General features: G+C 41.5%; 1 protein-coding gene across 2 annotated transcripts in view; it reads right to left on the reverse strand.

Annotated features, from left to right (window-relative positions):
• Cntnap5 (contactin associated protein family member 5) overlaps positions 1-12,403 on the reverse strand; it is a 915,960-nt gene that overhangs the window by 270,312 nt on the left and 633,245 nt on the right. For both annotated transcript variants that reach the window (XR_008217835.1, XM_052736717.1), the window contains exon 13: positions 9,653-9,853. Coding sequence is in view for 1 of the 2 variants with exons in the window: in XM_052736717.1 (XP_052592677.1) it covers positions 9,653-9,853 (201 nt within the window). In the remaining variant the exon portion in view is untranslated. The remainder of the gene's footprint in view (positions 1-9,652; positions 9,854-12,403) is intronic.

The following is a 12,403-nucleotide window of genomic DNA, read 5'->3' on the forward strand; positions in this document are numbered from 1 at the left end:
CACTGATCATTTAAATAATTAGTGATCAAACAGCAGCTTAATTACGGCTAGGTCCATGTCTGTTAAACTTTCCCAGGGTATTGATTTCCCATTAGCTATGCATCTATATCTTTGACTTAGAACAGGTAGACATCTTTTTTTATGAATTCACCCACTTCTCTTCTGACTTTATGCCTCAAGCAAAACATCGAGACTATTATTAGAGAAATATTATGGGAAGAGGTTTTCATACACAGTGGAACACAATGACTAGATTCATGGCTACTCTGCTTATTCTTAAATTAGATTAAATTGTGTGTGTGTGTGTGTGTGTGTGTGTGTGTGTGTGTGTGTGTGTGTGTGTGTGTGACAGTGCCTGTGTAGAGAACTTGTGGGAGTCGGTATCCACTTCCTCATATGGGTGCCTGGGATCCAAATCAGGATGCCAGGCCTGTCAGCCAGTGCCTTGGCTTGCTGAGCCATCTCACTGGTCCAAGTCTCCATGTTTGAAAACTTGTGACAAAATCCTATAAACTTCTTCTCTTCAAGTCTCTAAAAAAGACATGTGAGTGATCACACTGAGTTAAAATACCACAGGCAAATATGAAGGCTTCTATACACAAGTGAGCTTGTAGATCTATTTGGGTATAGTCAAAATGAATTATGCATATATAATATCATTTCCTGGTATATATGATACAGCATATACTAGTTTGTGTATAAGTAGTACACAGTCAGCCCTGAGCATTCCTGGGGAATTGTTTATGAGACATCAGTCATTAAAACTGTTGGCTGTTCCAGATCCTTATACATAATGACATAGTGTTTACATACAATCTGTGTATATCCTGTCAACTATTTGAAATCCATAGTTACGATGCTGTGTTTTAGAAGATAATAACAATAGTGTTTGTGTGGATTCATATGAGTAAATGCTTGTGTGGGGGGGATGTATGCACACGAGTGTGAAAAGGTGCATTTGTGTTGGAGGCCAGTAAGCAATCGTGGGTGTTGTTCCTCAAGTGCATTCTTCCATGTGCTTTGAGACAAGTTTCCAGCCCTCACTCCTGGCCTGGAAATCAGTAAGTAAAGTAGACTGAATGGTTAGTTAGCCTCAAGGATCAACCTGTCTCCATCTCCCCCAGACTTTTTATGTGCACAGTGGAGACTGAACTCAGGTTCTCATGATTGTGTGGCAAGTACTTTACTGCCTGAGCCATCTAGGGATGCACTTTCCCCAAGTATTTTCAATATGCATTGAGCTGAATTAGAAGATACAGAGCCCCTATAGATACAGATTTTAATAAAAATTTGCATGTATTATTACTACATTTAGTTATGCTACAGATCATAGATACACTGTTTAAATAATATATTACATAGTGTGTGTGTGTGTGTGTGTGTGTGTGTGTGTGTGTGTGTGTGTGTGTGTGTATGTGTGTGTGTGTTTGCTTAGCTGCATGTTCACTAAAGTATAAAAGATGAAGGGTAAAGGGCAATTGAGGATGTGATAATTCCCTCTCAGAGAACATATTTTGTCCCTTTAAATTCCACTGGAATGTGACCATGTTAAGCAATTTACCGCAAGCTCAAACTCCAGCAAGCCTGTAGGAATAAGTGAAGAGGACTGGGTGTACCTCCAGCTCTTAGAAGGTAGACAGAGGTTGAGTGCAGGAGACACTGTAATAGAGAGAACAAGCAATCTCACGGCCAGCTTGTTTGCATGAGGGATTTGCTTCACAAATGCTTTCTATTCAAAGAAAACCAAAGCAAACTCCAGCTCAGCCTTTCCTATGGGTATTAGATTTCAAAGTAATGAAGTCAGAATCTCTGATAACTCTGTGTATGTTATTCAGACTTTCTTCCTGTTGACAAGTCCCTGAGACAATGAATCTGTATGGAAAAGAGGTTTGCTGGAGCCACAATTCTTGAGAGTTCACTTTGTGATCATTTGGTCCTAGTGCTTTGTGTTGGTGATGGGAGTGAGGGGAGGAACAAGGATCAAGAGAAAGTGGGTCATGGTCAAGGAGCCAGGGAGATGCTGTCTGTGAAGCACCTGCTGCACAAACATGAGGATGGAGCTAGGTCCAGAGACAACACTAATAAAACAGAGGCTGCTGGGGAGAGGGTCTCACAAGTAAAAGGACCTGATGCATAGGCTTGAGGATCTGAGTTCAGATCCCTAGCACCTACATAAAAAGATGGGAATAGCTTCATATGGCAAAAGATAGATAGAACCTGGGCATGGGGGCATGTCCTTGTATTCCTAGTGCTGGAGAGATGAGTGTGGACCCTTGTGGCTTGCTGGTCAGGCAGCCTAGCAGAATTGGTGGATCCCAGGTCAGGAGGAGACCCGCTATGGAAAGCAAAGTAGACAGAGTCTTATGCAACCAACCCAAGGTTGTCCTGTGACTTCCACACGTGCACACATGCATCTACCTGCACACACACACACACACACACACACACACACACACACACACACACACACACACAAAGTGGAAAAGAGAAAGAGGAAAAGATGAAAGTGATGACCGTAATGACCTGAGCATCCCCTACTAGGTTTACCCTTAAAAGCTCTACCACTCACCATCAGTGACAAGCTAGAGATCAAGCCTTTAAACATGGGTTCCTGGTGACACTCAAGGCCAAACCCATAACATATATTCCATTCTTAACTTTTCCCCCATGCCGAGTACCATGCACAGCTTTACTTGGGAGGGAATCCCAAAGAAAACCTTCATGGTAGAGTGCTAAATACAATAGAATGTGTGAAACTGATACTTAGGCTGTTGGGAGAATCTAATGGTGCATCCTCAGCTCTATGGAAAATATGAGAGAAGTTTTGGAAACTTGTGGATGGATAGGATGTTCAATGCCCATTTCCTCCAGAGAGCTTTAAAAGCTGCCTTGTGGGATCATCTTTCTAAGGCCTTGTCTATATTGTCTTCCTTCTAGAGGGATTTTTGTGGAATTTTATGAGTTGAATATGAGATTTTGTCCAAAAGTCATATGCTTGAACACTTGACTTCCTTTCTGAGGAGCTGAAAGAGGTTGTAGAACATTCAGAAGGTGGGGCCTCCCTGGAAGGAGTGGTTGTTGGGACTCAGGTCTGGAGGAATACATAGTCTGTTCCTACTTCTGGCTTCAGCCCCTCTATGTTTTACAGGCTGCTTCCTTCTGACAACTCACTAGCTTCATCCTAACAAACTAATCTGCTTCCTACCTTCCCCGCCATGATAGACTGTATCTTCTGTACCAGGGACCCTGAAGGTCTTTCTGCCAAATCAGTTTGGCACAGTGAAAAGAAAAGTATCTGATATTGGGAGGTAGCTAAACAGGTTACTAATTCACCAGGGAAGCCATAGCTTCACTGTTGATTGCTCTGTCTTTTACATATAAACATATAACTGAGTGCTACTTCATTTCATATACTCATCATATATATATACATATAGACATAAACTGGGTGCTACTTCATTTCATATACTAATCATACATATATATATATATATATATATATATATATATACATACATATAGACATAAACTGGGTGCTACTTCATTTCATATACTCATCATTCACTGCCTTCTTGACCCCTATCCAGAGGCAAAATTCCTTCAGGGTGCTGAGGTGTAAGAATGGCTCAAGTTCTACCAGGGCAGGCTGTAGCCTAATCCAGAGGCAAATGGCTTTTTTATCCCACAGTAGTTGTGAAAGGGGCTACTGAGCACTGCAGGCTGGCTACTTCCCTTCCCTGAAAAGCCAATCTCTAGTGATGCCTTAGCTTTGCGTAAAGCTGTGCTAAGAAGTGGCAAATGCAGTGGGAAATTGCAAGGACACATAAAAGGGGATCACAGCACCTTGGAGTTCTAGGACACAGCTTCAGTTACAGAGATAAGATGCCATGTCACCTGGGCTGGCAGTTATGAGTATATCTGGAGGAAAATTGCAGAGGAATGCTCAGAAAATGACAGTGTCTTGGTTCAGTCACCATTTGAAAAAATAAAACAGTGGTACACCATGCATGGCCTCCTCTCGCCAGTCTTCCCTCTGCTCTCACTGTTGCTGGATGAAGACAACCAAGCAGGTTCCAGACAGAGAATTAAGGAATTGTTGTGATGATCCACAGTCCATCTCACTAGAAGCTGACTGGTGAAATCATTGACTATTTCCCAGGAACCTGCACAGACACAAACAGCTATGTGGCCCTGGCTGCTCATCTTACTCCCCCTTTATTTTTCTACACAATAAGGAAATTCATACAAATGCATGCTCTTTGTAAATACTCATTTTCTTGGATCTTTGCACAGTACATAAGAAACGGTAGTGTGCTTTGAATTCAGGCATAGCTTAGGCTCTCCTCAGCTTTCAGGCACTAATCAAGCTATGTGGGGATAACAAACACTTCTGTGCAAATATTGGACTTGGTTTTGAGAGAATGCTTCTCTGGCCATCACATATAGCCTCATCCACAAGAAACCTTTGTCACCAGGGGCCATTTTGCTACTTCCTCCTTTTCTCTCAGCTTGCCTTCTTTACTTCCTCTCTTCATTATCTGTTGTGTAAAACACACAGGAGATGCTATGGCAAGAAGACTTATTCCACCAACTTGAGTCCACCTGCAGATGCTATCTGCAAAATTTCATAGCCTTTATTAATCCTGGCATTCTGACTATGCCATTAATGGTAACCTATAAGCTATGGTATTCTCTCTTTCTTCCTCCCTCCTCCTCTTTCATATGTGTATATATATATATATATATATAATTACTACTACCTACAAAACTTAAAGTTTTCTTTGGTGACATTTTACATTCATAAGATTACCCATACTTGAAATGAGAAGTCAAAGTTAATATCCATTTCTTGGAAATGGGCATATAGTTTCTTTGTGTTGTTGGACTATAAATCGTCTCCACCTTGATACAAAGCAGAAGTCAAGGTGGCAAAAATTCTTGAAAATATACACACTTTCTTTTCTGGCAATGGTACTTCAAGGAATTTATCCTGAGTTATGTTCACAGGGATCTACTTGCAAAAAATGTTGTTATAGCCCTATCTACAGCATATCTGTATGTACATGCCAAAATGAGACTGCTCATTTGAAACACCTATATAAGAGGATATACGGTTATTGATAAAAATCAGTTATTGGTATGATTATTTTGGCTCATTGGCTATATTATTACATTTATGTGTCTATTTAGCATGTGTGTGTGTATGTGTGTGTGAATACATGTGCACACAGGAGGCCTATAGAATTTTTGTGAAGGTCAGAGAATGACTTGTGGGCATTTATTCTTTCCTTCTACCTTGCATCTAGATAATGAAGGAAACCTACCCTTACCCACTACTGTAAAAGAGTAGAAGCATGTACACACACACACACACACACACACACACACACACACACACACACACGTATGTGGGAGGAGAGAGAGAGACAGAGAGACAGAGACAGAGAGAGACATAGAGACAGAGAGACAGAGATACTATAATGGTACAGTGATGCTCCTATTATACTCCATATGCTTACAGATAAGCCCTATTCCAGAAATATTTTCTTCTTTTGGAGTTGTTGGCAGTGTGGTTCTATAGATACACAAATGTCACAGGCTAGTGCCAATCCTACTGGGTATCCTCCCGAAACTGATGGGAAGACCCTGTTGGAGAAGAACAGTATCATCCTTCTCACCATCTGGGCACCCTGCAAGGTGTAATAACAGCAGATCTGGTGAGACAGGCCCACTGCTACTATAGTGGGAAGAAGACCATGCAAGGAACCAGCCACATTCTGATGGATTTAAGTCTCTCTCTACAGGATCAAATCTATACCTGGGACCATTGTTGGGGCAAGAACCCATGGCTAGGCAGTAATAGGTCCTAGGAGAGAGCCTATTGCTTTTTGTTATTCTGCTATATGAGCATAGTATTGAACCGACTCCTGATGACTTCTTGTTATTCCCATAGGCTAATGCATCTCTCAACCCTCATCAGAAAATCTTCTATCTTCAGGAGATGGTGATTAACATGGAGACCCACAACTAGCCAAGGTTCATAGAACACATGCTTGAGTAAAGCTTGGCCTTAAATAGAATGTCTATACCGCAGCCCCTCCTCCCAAGGCTCAGGGATTCCTATTGTAGAAGAGGATGTGTAAAGACTATAAGATTTAAATATAATGAGTAAATAAAAGAAAACAGTATCCTCTGGACACAATAGGACAGCTAAACATATGAAGTCAGAGGTTATGACAGCTGAACATATGAAGTCAGAGGTTATGACATCATGAACAAGACCTGTACAAGCTAAAGCCACACAAAAGTCCCAGCATGAAGAAGGGAGGTGGACATGAAGTTCCACCCCTGGCTGAGGGGCTGTTAGCAACTGATAGCTGCTGGAGAAAGAGTCAGTTTTCTTATAAGGTGTAACTCCTGGTAGGTCACCCATTTTCCAGTGGAAGTTCCCACCTCCATGAATAGATGGGTAGCACAAATTGGACTTGATGGATATTTTTTAAAAAATGGAAACAAAGTGGCATAGGTACTGGATGTGCATCTGGGGGTATTGGGGAAGAGGGGATAGACATGGGAAAAACTCATTGTATACATTTTGCAAAGAACTAATAATAAAACAGAAATTCTCTTTCAGCTTATTCCTTGTGATAGCATCAACTTTGTCCCTGGTCTTTTGAGATGGAAGCTGTGAGCAGAGACACTGGTTATTGGAGGCCTGAGCTATACGGGGTGCAGTCTAAGGATTTCAGACTGTGTTTGTCTTTCTCCCTTCCTCCTAGCCTTATGAATTTCAAATCTTTGTGTCAATGGAACGGTTGTGAAGTTAAACTGCAGAAACTAAGCAAGCTGGCACAAGGCAGGTAAGGACTGGATTGAGATATCACTCTCACTCTGATCTCCCCCAAATCTATAATCTTCCTATGCAAACCTAAACTCAAAGAACTTAATACAATCGAGTTAGGAAGACAATGCTTGGACACAAAGGAATGACAGGGACTGGACACATAAATGTCTCAGCAGCTACAAGTGCCTCTATGCTAGAGGACCTGAGTGCTGTTCCCAAACACTCAGGTTGGGTGGCTCACAGAAGCCTGTGATTTAACTGATGGGTGGTCCAATACATCCAATACATCTAACCTCCATGGGCATGTGTGCATCTGGACACACATGCACACACACACACACACACACACACACACACACACACACACACACACACGCGCGCGCGCGCAAATGCATGCAAGCACACAAGCATGCATGCACACATAAATAAATGACATAACCTAAGTGACACGAGAGTGTGATTCCTTTAGGAAAGTCCCAAACTCTTAATGGACACGCTTCAATTTTTTCATAGGAACTCAAACATTGGAAAACGACAATAAGGCAGTGAAAAGAAGGGAGGGCAGTCCCTAGAGCCAGACATCCTGAGAAGAGCTTAGGGTGGCACATGAGTTCAGCTTAATCATCAGGGGACAGAGAACTATTCAAGGAAACAGACATTGAACCATGTGGGACAGTGTGTAGGTGCTGGCATGACAGGAAAGGAAAACAGAGAGGCAACACTGATTTCATCAGCCTGACAAGCGTGGCTGAATCCAACAGGAGTTGGAATTGATTTCACAGTGATGATGCCGAGTCATCAAAAAAAGGTCCCATTTTCTGTTCTGAATTCTGTGTTTAAGAAGGCAAGGAGGCATGTAATCCATTGGAGAAAGATTTCTATTTCAAATTGTTAAAATTTCTCTGAAAATATTTTCAGTGTTTAAAGGGATAAGTGACAGTTATCCAGAAAATTCACTTAGGTGGAACGGTATCTTCCCCTAAAGATTCTAGATTAGTCAAGCAGTGCAATGTATTGAGTCAGGTGTCTCCCACTCATGATTTACTGACATTTTTGTCTCGATTGTTACCAAGCCACTCTAAACCTACAAACGCTAAGGACCAGATACTAAACTTCATGATAGAATGTGATACTATTTCTTGGATACTTGATAACTTCGTGGTCTTTAGGATGAGTAAATACTTGCAGAAATAAATGACTCCATATGGGCTTAGTGACCCATACATTCCACCTCAACCCTAAAGAAGAAGAGGTATGTAGATCTCTATGAGTTCAAGGCTAGTCTGTTCTGTATATATGGAGTTCCAGGCCAGCAGGAAGACATAAGACTCTAATGTGTCAAAAAAACATTTATGAAAGGAAAATGGAAAGCCTGGTTGAATGTTACCATTACCCTCTCTGCTTCCTGGTCCTCCAGTGTATGAGCAGGCAATTGTCCCATACCACTGTTGCCTCAGACCATTCTGCTTTTGCCACCATGCCTTCCCTGGCATGATAAGCTTCAAACCATGAACCAAAGGTGATTCCTCTTCTGGATGCTTTGTTAGGTGCTACATCACAACAGCAAGAGGGTAACTAATTCACACATAATAACCAAATCATTCATTCACCATAAAAACAAAACAGAACTGGGGGAACATAAAAGGAGTTAGCCACTTTTTTTCTGAAATAAAATGTCAGGGCTAGGGATTATCTCCCTTGGTAGAGTACTTTTCAAACATGCGCAGTCGCCCTGACTCTGAAGGCCAGCATCACAGAAAAAAAAAACAAGCATGGTGGTACACTCCTGTACTCACGGCACTCCAGAGGTGGAGGCAGGATGACCAAAAATTCAAAATCATTCTCAACTACATAGTGAGTTAAAGGGAAATGAATGCTACATGAGAACCTCCCATCTTAATAGCTGATTAATTCATGAAAAATGAAAATTTACATTTAGATTCATATCCATTGAAGTCTCTCTTCTTCAGGCAACAGAAATTCTGGGAACACAGAGTAGCCTCTGCCTGTCTTGCTGGCCTGGTGCCTGCTTCTTAGATATCCTTCATTTTAGACATAACTCATAACTCTGTGTATGAAATGGGATCCTTGACACCTCCTGATGCGATCTTCCTTTCCAACAGTGTCCAACTACCACACTTTCCATATCTAGCTCAAATGCTCTGCTTCAAATGCCATCCCTCACAAACTTCTTCATTGCCCAGCTGTTGAGGGTGGGTATTATCAGCATGTCATTCTGAAGATGCGGAGACAAGTATAGATTCAACAGCCCTCCCTCAGGAACAAAGCCAGGACTTATGGCCTTCTTTTGGTCATATCTTTCCTCAAAGCAGAATGAACAAGTGCACTGGGGCCACTTTCTTGTCAAATACCCCTCTCTTTGGATGTCTTAGTGTTTCTGTTGATGTCATACAACACCATGACCAAAAGAAACTTGGGAAGGAAAACTTACAATTCTCAAGCGACACTCTATCACTGGGAGAAATAAAGGCAGAAACCTGGAAGCAGGAACTGAAGTACAGGCCACGGAGGAACAGTGCTTATTGGCCTGCTCCCCCTGGCTTTCTCAGGTTCATTTTTATTCATTGTTTTTCTTGTATACCCCAGGACTACCTACCCAGAGGTAGTACCACCCATAATTGTCTTGGCCTTCCCACATCAGTCACTAAGAAAATTATCATTTGAAGACATTTCTTTTTTAATTGAGGTTCCCACTTTTTCAATGACTTTAGCTTGTGTCAAGAAAAAACACAGTCAGGGCTTTGGCTTGTGGGTTTCAAGGTATCATGAGAAAGGGCAGAACCTTACCTGGTGTGTTAAGCAGGCGAGATCTCCTGCAGTGATATGCCACCTCCTGTTCACAGTGCTCTGAGCCATCAATCAGAGCCTCCAGCTGCTCCATACTGCCCCCATAGTTTAAGGTCATGGTATAAGGCTTCTCAGGGTTGGAACCCTGTACCCGAGTCAGTTCTGTGTTGTCATGCTGAACCATCATCCAGATCTTGTCCTCTGCACAGCAACAATGCAAAGCAAAAGAAGTTAGAATGAAAACCCTAAGAAGAGTACATAAACAGTCACTCAAAGTACAATGAAGTCTCCACTGGATTGCTCTATATATGCAATGGGATCAAGGCATTCTAGTGTTTATAGAAGGACTAAAGAATTACGTTCCTTGCTGGGAGGTAGTGGCGCACTCCTTTAATACCAGCACTTGAGAGACAGAGCCGGGCGGATCTCTATGAGTTCCAAGCCAGCCTAGTCTACAGAGCATGATCCAGAACAGGCACCAAAACAACACAGAGAAACCCTGTCTTGAAAAAAATAACAACCCTCCCCCGCCAAAAAAAAAAAAAAAACAACTAAAAGAATTGTGTTCCTTATAGGGCTCTATCTCGAGTTAATATAGGGGCAAATAATCTTAGGGGCTAGGCTTGAGTCTTTATTCCACAGGCTTTATATTATGTACTTAATGTAAATCATTAATTTAAAATTGGCCTATACAATCTTCCTCCTTATCCCTGGGGAGACTGCTCAAAGATGTTTTAAAGCATATCAAAGTCTTCAGGTCCTCAACTTTCTCACAGAAAATAGCACAGTATTTGTATATTATATACACCTAATCTATACTTTAGAACATCCCAATGTTGCTTTTGATACCTAAGAAAAGATAAATGGTATGTAAATAATTGTTATACTGCATTGTGTAGGAAATTTTGACACAGACAAAATGCTGATGTAAGTTCAGTACAGACACAATACCAGAGGTAATTTCTTAAAAAACCATTAAACACCAGGTTGAAAACAACAGCTACAGATAATAAGTATTTGTAAAACAACACATCATTATCAAAGATGAAACTTCTGTGTAAACATAAAGACATGAAAATTAAACCCTGAAGCTACATTTTAAAAAATGTTGGGCATGGTGACACCAGCTTGTAATTCTATTGCTGGGTGAGGGGTACAAAGAAAGGAGGACCCCTTGGTCTTGTTGACCCGACAGCACAGTCTACTCAGAGAATACTGGGCCAATGAGAGTTTTTCAAAGAAACGAAAAGCTGTTGGGAAAAATAGCTTAGTAGTTAAAACCGTATATTGATCTTGTGGACCACCCAAGTTCAGTTCCTATAATCCACATTAGGTGTTCACAATCACCTGTGATTCCAGCTTTGGAGGGTCCAATGTTCTCTTCTGTTTTCCACAGGCATGTGCGCTCATATGCACAGATACCAGCTCCCCCAAACATAAATGCACACATTCTTTTAATCTCCAAAGGAAAAAGAAGATGAACAACATCTAAGGAATCACAGCCAAGGTTGTCCCCTGGCTTCCAAATATGTGCACACATGCATATGTACAAACATGTATGATGACTATTCTTGGTTGTCAACTTGACTACATTTGAAACTAAATAAAATCCAAGCAGTTGAGTACATCTTTGAGGAATTTTTCTTGATTAAATCATTTGAAGTATGGAAAACCCACTCTTTAATCCAGATCTTTTGATGTGGGAAGATCCATCCTCAATCTAGGCCACACATTTTGGTGGCAGCCTGTATAAGGGACATGGAAGAAGACAGCTTTTGCTCTTTATCTGCCTGGCCTCACTCTTGCTGGAAAGTCCATTCACTGGCATTAGAGACTACTTTTTCAGGATTTCAGCATTTATTGAAAAACAGCTGAGACATACAGCCTTGTGAACTGAACATCTACTGTATTCTTAGACTTTCTATTGGTAGACAGCCATTGTTGGACTGTCTGGACCACAGCCTGTAAGCCATTCTAATAAATCCCATATACATATTCTATTGGTTCTGTTCCTCTAGAGAACCCTGACAAACAAAACATTCATATGCACAAACATACAAAAATTATCTGGAAATTTTTATACTGAATGAATGCAGAGACATGGCATCCTTCCAATAAGAATGAAAGGAAAAGATAAGGAGGAATGTAAGATAAGAGGGAGGAATATGGTTTAAAAGAAAGAAAGATCTGCACTTGAAAGTCATTTTTGCCAGAACGAAACATGGGTCACTGCACTTCCCTAAAACTCAGGGTTGTGATCAATTAAAGCACATGACAGCAAAAGCAGGGCATCTGTGGCTACTGCACAGGCCGCCAGCAGGGCTATTAGTATGCTGGAGAGGTGTCAAAGCAGCTAGGACAACCTACCTGCCGTACAGAGGTCCATGTTCAGTCCCCAGCACCCATGTCAGGTGGCTTCTAAACATCTATCATTCCAGTTCCAGGGGATCCAGTGCCCTCTCTGGCCTCCGAGGAAACTGTACTCACAAGTGCACATACCCATCCACACACAGACACACAGGGATAGAATTAAAAATAAATCCTAAAGTTGCAAGTGACTGTGGGGAGTGATGTGGGATACTGCTGTGCTAACTTGGGTGGAAACACTTACTGCTACTTGACATGCAGTTTAATTCTGAACATCCCCACAACTAAAGCAGGGGAGGAAACAGGAAGACTTGAAAAGTGTTTGCCATCTGAGACTCCTGCCCACATAATTGCAACATTAGTCTTCACAGATTCAAAGAGCAG

Source organism: Peromyscus californicus, unplaced genomic scaffold (genome assembly GCF_007827085.1).
Source record: "Peromyscus californicus insignis strain IS unplaced genomic scaffold, ASM782708v3 Scaffold_14__1_contigs__length_90479793_seg_2, whole genome shotgun sequence".
Taxonomy (NCBI): Eukaryota; Metazoa; Chordata; class Mammalia; order Rodentia; family Cricetidae; genus Peromyscus; species Peromyscus californicus.